General features: G+C 38.3%; 1 protein-coding gene across 5 annotated transcripts in view; it reads left to right on the forward strand.

The window, feature by feature from the left end:
• The window catches only part of EGFL6 (EGF like domain multiple 6), a 51,568-nt gene extending 46,018 nt beyond the window's left edge, over positions 1–5,550 (forward strand). For all 5 annotated transcript variants that reach the window (XM_081949537.1, XM_081949536.1, XM_081949534.1 and 2 more), the window contains 4 exons: positions 957–1,028; positions 3,189–3,278; positions 3,669–3,934; positions 4,916–5,550. In XM_081949537.1, the coding sequence (XP_081805663.1) occupies positions 957–1,028; positions 3,189–3,278; positions 3,669–3,934; positions 4,916–5,026 (539 nt within the window). In that variant the 3' untranslated portion in view covers positions 5,027–5,550. The remainder of the gene's footprint in view (positions 1–956; positions 1,029–3,188; positions 3,279–3,668; positions 3,935–4,915) is intronic.
• The last annotated feature ends 2,222 nt before the right edge of the window (positions 5,551–7,772 follow it).

Consider the following 7,772-nt stretch of genomic DNA (forward strand, 5'->3'; position numbering starts at 1 on the left):
AGTTACATGCATGTGTGAGTAAGAGGACAGCACACTACTAAAAACCATTGAGAGGTCAAGAAAAGCAAGGACAGGTGCACCACATCTGGTCCACTCTGTCCAGAGCTCATGCAAGAGTTCCTAAAAAGAGAAGGTTGGAAATTGGAAGAAAAATGTCTAGTACCATTTGTCCAACAATGGCCTCTTGTAATGGTAAGGCTGAAACCTCTTGAGGATGAGCTGTACCACCACTTTCTTAACAGACATGGAACTAACCCCTTCTCAAAGAGGAATTAATCATAGCCAAGACCCAATCCCATGTCACTTCTGGGTCACCTAACCAACAGGGAGAGACATACATCTAATACACAAACGGGCCTTGCTAACAGCCAACAAAACCTGCCTATTTCCTCAGGCCTACGAAGATCAAACTCTGCCTCAAGTGTACCCCGGCCGTGCATACCTTAAAAGCTTTGAATATAACCTTTGCAGATCTGACTTAGCTTTTTTGTCTGAAAAAATAACTAGGTCCTTCCATGGATCTCCCCACTGCATCATCCTACTCCCTCTATGGTTGCAATTTGTTAGCTCCAATAGGTAGACCATGCCCTTCATGATTTGGATTTTCTCCATACAAAACAAACTGAAAGCATAATTTGCATATAAATTCAAAACAATGATCATGATTGTCAGGCTTGTTTGATGAAAAGCTATGACTGACTTGCACACTATACTTGTTTTCATTTTTAAAACAATGCTTTGTTGAATAATTTGCAGATAACTGAGTTGGTCCATTGCACAAAGCCATAAAGATTTATTTACAATTGCGCATACATTCTGTGATGAGTTTTCTTATATGTTTTCTTTGTAATTCTTCATAATGTGAAATTTTCTGTTGGATAATATGTGTGTGTGTGTGTGTGTGTGTGTGTGTGTGTTTAGCATTGACACTAATAACGTATGCTTTAATAAATTAGACAAAGAAGCTGCTGTTTTTGGTCCTCACATAGCATACAAAAAAATTCCAGGTTTAAAAGAAAATATAAAAGGTGAGCAAATTTTAATTTAAGTTTTGATCTGCTAAAGTTTGGTTTAACGTCATTAAAATTGCTTTAAATGATCTTGTCGTGTATCACATTTATCAGAGCTAATCTGACAGAGCTATTTAAGGATAAACATACTTTTATTTGGATATATTTATAAAATGTATATACTTTTAAAAACAAGGTTCTAGTCATTTTCAAGGCTTTCTTCAGTTTCATAATTATCACTTAGTTTGTAAGGTATCGAGTTGGTGACAACTGACTAAATCTTGTGCTTTCTTCAAGGTACACCACTGGTATATTTAATTCTATTTTTTTCTCTGTGTCATTTCACTTTTTATCTTCTATTAAAAATATTCCTGAAAATATAAAATCAGTTTTGTTTTGTTTTTAAAAAAGACTGCTTTTGAAAGCATATCCTTCCTTTGGTTCTATGCATGTTATTCTATGCAAAAAGAACTCCTAAACTGGGGATGGCAAACCTATGGCACAGGTGGCACGCGGAGCCATTTGTCAGGGCAAGAAGTTGCCCTGTCAGCTGGCCAGCACGCATGTGCATGCTGGCCAGCTGACTTCAGCCTTTTTTTGAGGCCATTTTTCGCCCTTCCCAGGCACCAGAGGATTTATAGGAGCCTAGGGAGGGTGAAAACAGCCTCACCTTCCCCCCCCCCCCCAGGCCTTCTGGAGCAAAAAAAACGGCCCTAACGGCCCTATTGCTCGTAGGGTCGATTTTAGCCCTCCAGAACCTTCAGGGGCCTTCCGGAGGCTTCCAAAATCCCTAGTAATTAAAAAGAAGAAGTAACCACACAAATGCCAGCATGATTTTGTTGTGTACTAAACTCTCCTGCCATAGACTTGCATTGCTAACTTCTCCTGCCATAGACTTACATTGCTCGCTCCTGATTGGCTACGACACAAGCAGCCTGCCGGCGGGAGAATCCAGCCACCCAATTGGTTAAACGCCTGACAGCTCGAGTATAAAAGAGCTGTCAGCTGTCTTTTGCTACGCTGTTTGCCGGTCCGAGATTTGCCGTACTTATGAGCTGTTTGTCACTGTTAATAAAGGTTGTGTTAGCTTCAACCTGCCTTGCCTCAGTCCCTGTCTGCCTCGTTCTCCCTACAGAACAGATTTGACCTCATGTGTCAAGTCCACCATCTTTGGCTTGGCACCCTGCTGGCGTTTGCCATCAAAGGACTAGGGGGCTAGGGGAGGGGAGAGAATCGAATGGACAGCAATAAACCTGTATTCATTTTTGTGTGGGAATTTGGGAGGGAGATGACAGGTGGGGGCGGGGGGGAACCAGTTCATCATGGGATCAGTTTGTGCCAAAGCGTCTTCAAGGCCGTTTGCCCTGAGTGTGGAAACTTAGCAGCTGAAACACCACAGTGATCTCAAAATGTCCAGGCTGTATCCCATTGGCTGGGTTTGAACTGGTGATGGGGGTGGGGAGGGACAGGACTGAAGGAAATAGTGTTGTCATTTTGTGCAGGAAATTCAGATTCTGCCTGACTTTACTGCAACTAGTATCTCTTGTAAAAGTATCTTTATTTCAACCAAATGGAGTCGAGGATTTTTCTTCCCTAAGGGATCAGACCGGGGCTTGCTAAGATAAAGAAATCTGTTACATGAAACATCATGAGATGATTGCTTCTTATGCAACAATATTTTTTCATTTGGAGTTTATAGCATTTGTTATATTGTAACAAATTGTAGGTAAAATTCTTTGGTTATATTTTAAATAATAATAATAATTACTATTACTATTATTATTATTATTATTATTTATTAAATTTCTAGACCACCCCCTCTCCCCGGAGGGACTCGGGGCGGTGTACAGGAATAAATTTAAAAACATACAAACAATCATATACATAGCTAAAAATCAAATTTAACAACCCCTGTACGAATTTATAAAAATTAAAAACATTAAAAACAGACCCTAAAACCAATCCTAAAAATTTAGAGATAAAACTGAGGTGGGAAAGATGGAATTAGGCCAAGCCGGCTAGCTGGAATAGGTGGGTTTTAAGTTTCTGATGGAAGGAGCGGAGATCCGTAGTCATCCGTAGTCATTAAACAAAATAAAGTTTTATTGTTGCAGTTTTAGATTAATTTTTCTTGTCTTTCTGTCTCTGAACGTCAATCACTGTTTCTGGACATCACAGTTGTAGACTGCAGCTTTGGTCGAGGTTCTTGTGCTTGGCAACAAGATGCAGATGACGACTTTGACTGGACTCCTGCAAATCATGAATTTGGTAATTAATTATGTCCTGATTTAATGAAGTTCTATTCATTAGCAGGAAAATAAACCAGCTTTTTTCATAGGGTTGGAGGTTTATTATCAAAACTTGGTGCCATATTGAGTCTTTCTTTGGAAAGATTTCTAGCCCCTTGACCTACAGCATATTTCAGATAAGAACATTCATCTAATTCAAACAGCTCTCCAGAGTCACAAGCAGAATCTTTCAGTTCCTTGCTTTCTGATCTTATTTAACTGGTGATATCCGGGGTTGAATCAGATTTTTTTTCTTTTTTGCTTAAAAAGCTGTGGCCTTTTACTTTTGGGGAAGTTACCATAGCACTCAGGATGAAACAAATGTCACACTGTTTCCCCTTGCTGTAATTTTCCTTCTGTGTGTTTTTAGGTGATGGATATTATATGACAGTTCCAGCTTTCATAGGTCACAAGAGAGATGTTGGGCGCATGAAACTTCTTCTTACCTATCTGGAGCCAAAGAGCATTTATTGTTTGATTTTTAGTTATCGACTTGCAGGAGAAAGGGTGGGAAAACTACAAGTATTCCTAGGCAACACTACTAGCAGTCCTTCCTGGGAACAGAGTATGGGAAATGATGAACGATGGAGGATTGGACAGATTGAAGTGCACACAGGGGCTGAAACAGCTATGAATGTAAGCTAAAGGTTTTAAAAAACTGCTCTTCTCAGGGTTTTGCCTTATGTGTAGAGTGCAACAGGGCTGAGTGTGTCAAATAAGTTGCATACTATAAATGATCACTTGTAACTATTTGTATTTTGGTTTGCTATTCCTTAAAAGATGAAAACAGTTATTCATAAAATAGCCAAAAACAATTTGAAAATGACCTTCAGCTAAATCAATTGCTACAAGAACAGAAAATAAGTGTGAATTATAATATGAGTAAATTGTTAATATTCATTATTTTATGAATGCTTTAGATTGTGTGTTTTCTAAAATTTCATTATGAATTATTGTTAATGTAATCCACATATTTAACTTGTGAGAGTATTCTTGATGACAGAGAGGAAAACCAAACAGAAGATTCAAAGACATTCAAATGTTAGGACAAACTTCAGTTTTATGCAGGGATGCTTACAGTTGTATGAGATAATCATTTTTTTTTCTTTTTTGTTAGATAGGCAAACCAGTTCACACAGGTTGTGGTTTGCTTTTGAAATACTTTAACACAGTATTGGAAACATTCCTACATGAAACATTCCTACATGAAGGCAGATTATTGTTTCAAGAAAAGAACAAGTTTGTAGTAGTTGCCTATATGGCTATCCCGCATGATTGCAGTATCTGAATCTTGGACGTACTGCAGCCATCATGGATAGCCTTGTGAAGATTGTGGAATTTCTTCGCCCTCCTTTAGCAGAAGATAACAATCTAAAGTAGAGAAAGCATCTGCATCCAAGCAACATCTACCAATAAACTTCCTTAGTATTTAAATTGAAAATGTATTAATCTATTATCGCATAAAATGATTGTAGTTGAATATGTAGGATTTAGATTCTTATAATGAATTAATAATGATGCAAAAGATAGCAAAACTCTGTGTCTTCTATTTTATCTCATCCCTTATATAGATAGCATAATTTTATGAATCAATATTTTCTTTCTTCCTTTTATCAGATCACTTTTGAGGCAGAACGTGGGAAAGGTAAAACTGGAGAAACTGCAGTTGATGCCATTCTACTATTTTTTAATTTATGTTCTGAAGACCTCATAATGTTGGATATCTAAACAGATTATTTTAACTTCTATTATATTATATATAATAATATTTTAAAATCTCAGACAGAGATTTTATAATGCTGTAACCTAGATAAAATGTATATCTGGGAACTGCATCTTTAACTGTGATACAGATCTTTTTTTAAAAAAAAGATTTAGATGTTTCTGGTTAGTTTATTTGTACCTAAACATATTACATTTTCTACTACGTGTAAACTATACTATGTAACTTTTCTTGTTGTGTTATACAAAAAAAATGTCTAGTGGTTTTACAAGAGTAATCTGTGCTTAAAATCCATTTAAGATCAATTTTGCTTTATTTGAATATTCCCTATCTTTTCCTATAATATTGTGATGTTTTAGAACACAGTGAACAATGTAAGGCCTTTGGCAAAGTATAACTTGACAGTTATTTTATGGCCTTGGACCATTTTTTAAAACATAGTTGCTGAAACTGATGGCATGGCTTCCTGACCTTCTGAAGAGCAAATCATTCAATGTATGATAAAAGTTCTAACATAAATTTCTAACAACAACAACAAACAAACAAAAAACCCAGAATGACCCTACCTTCAAATAAAGTCTTGGTCCTGCTTACTGAATATATGTGTATGACTATCACGATTGCCGATTTTGCAAACTTGTTTCCAGTAACGTGCAGTCAGGTGAGGCAAGTGAGGCACAGCCTCACCACTCTCATCATGAAAAAAAAAAGTAAAAGGAAAAAGCTGAGCTAGTTGCTGCCTCACCGTGGATGACTCTGCTTAACCTCACTGGTGCTCTCCCTCCCCAAGTGTAGTGACTTCCTCCCCAGGCCCCCATTCATTTCTCTCTCTCACACACACAGCTGGATAAAACTATATAAAAATCTAGCCCAGCTTCACTGATTACAAGTTTGAAAAGGCAACGTGGCTCCACCTGCAATCAAACTACACTTGGGGAGGGAGAGCACAAGTGAGCACTGAGGAGACCACAGGAGGAGGCAGGAAGCCAGGCAAAGAGCCAAATCAAACTACACTTGGGGAGGGAGAGCACAAGTGAGCACTGAGGAGACCACAGGAGGAGGCAGGAAGCCAGGCAAAGAGCCATGCTGTAGTACACACACGGCTCCCCTACGGCTTCTCTGCCTCTCCTCTCACCCCAGCCTGCCAGCAGGAGGTGGTGGGTGGGCTTTATTGTGTTCCAGGCATTTCCCACCCAGACAGCAGGCTGCATTTGTAATGGTGGAGGTGTTTGGGAAAGGCAGCAGGGGAATGGGGGGGGGATGGCAGAGGAGCTTCTTTCAAGCCACTGGAAAAGATATCCAATCCAACTTTTGTGTGGGGGGGGGGTTTGTTTGAGAGTGAGTGAGAGAGGGAAGGGGTAGGAGAGATAGTCCAATCCAACTTCTCTCTGTGTGTGTGTGTGTGTTTGAGAGAGGGGGAGGAAGGGAGAGAGGGAGGAAGGAGGGGAAGGAGAAGAAAAGGAAAAAGAAAGAAGGAGCAAAGGAGAAAAACAAATGCTGTCGCTTTAAATTGGAACTGAGCATGCCTGGCTGTGGAATTCTGGGAGTTGAAGTCCACATGTCTAAAAATATTTGAAACCCAGCACTGTGTCAGTGCCTCACCAGTCATAAACCTCACCGCACATCACTGCTTGTTTCACATAATATGTCTCTCTCAAAGTACATTAAATATGGCCACAACCATATAAGGCACACCTACTGCTGTCTTAGAGCTTGCACCAGTTTATGGCCACTAAAAATGGCCTTACACTGTGGATGTTTATTGGAGTTACTGTCACTTATTGCAATAAATATGCATAGTACACAAGACACATCTCAAAACATTTAGAAACTCACTGTTCAGGTACTTCATCTTTTTACTGACACTGGTACCAGTATATGTACAGGTTACTCGTATATAAGCCCATCTGTGGATAAGCTGACCCACAAATGTTTAACCAAAATACCACAAAAAGTGTGCCACCCGCAGAAAAGCCAACCTAGATTTTTCATGGTATTTTGGTTCAATATTTGAGGGATTCTTTATTCACAGATGGGCTTAAACAATATAGATAGTCCTTAACGTATGACGACAATAGGGACCAGAATTTCTATTGTTAAGAAAACCAGTTGTTAAATGAGTCACGCTAAGTTTTACAATATTTTATGCCAGGGGTGTCCAAACTTGGGAACTTTAAGACTTGTGGACTTCAACTCCCAGAATTCCCCAGCCAGCCAATACTTTTGGCAATATAGTGTAGCTCTCAGTACCCATTCTTATGATTTCTCACATATAAACTAAGGGCTCTGACTGTTTGCCAAGAGTTTATGTCCAACTTCAGAGTGTTCCTGGATTTTTGGATCAGGTTCAAAATATTTTGGTATATCATGACAGGAAAAAGAAGCAACCCAAAGCCCATCTGGGAATTATATACATTTAAAAGTATATATCATGGCTTGAACACATAAAACAGTATACATATGTGTCTGATGTATTTAGGAAATGGAAGATAGATTCTCTCTTTTATAAATTCACTTATTCATAATTTGATAATGTTCTCGTATAATCTATATGGGAAAAATATGACAAACTGTATTCTAAAATGAAAATCCATTAAAGGTCTTTTATTAAACATTGAAGTTTTATTTTGGAAATATTTTTGTAAATATTTATGATCCAGAGAACAATATGCAAACATTTTTCTGCTGTTAATTGATATGTCACATATTTTTGTTTACACTGTCCAAAGCCTTTTAGATATATTAAACCAA

Source organism: Natrix helvetica (genome assembly GCF_964273705.1).
Source record: "Natrix helvetica genome assembly, chromosome: 3".
Lineage (NCBI taxonomy): Eukaryota > Metazoa > Chordata > Lepidosauria > Squamata > Natricidae > Natrix > Natrix helvetica.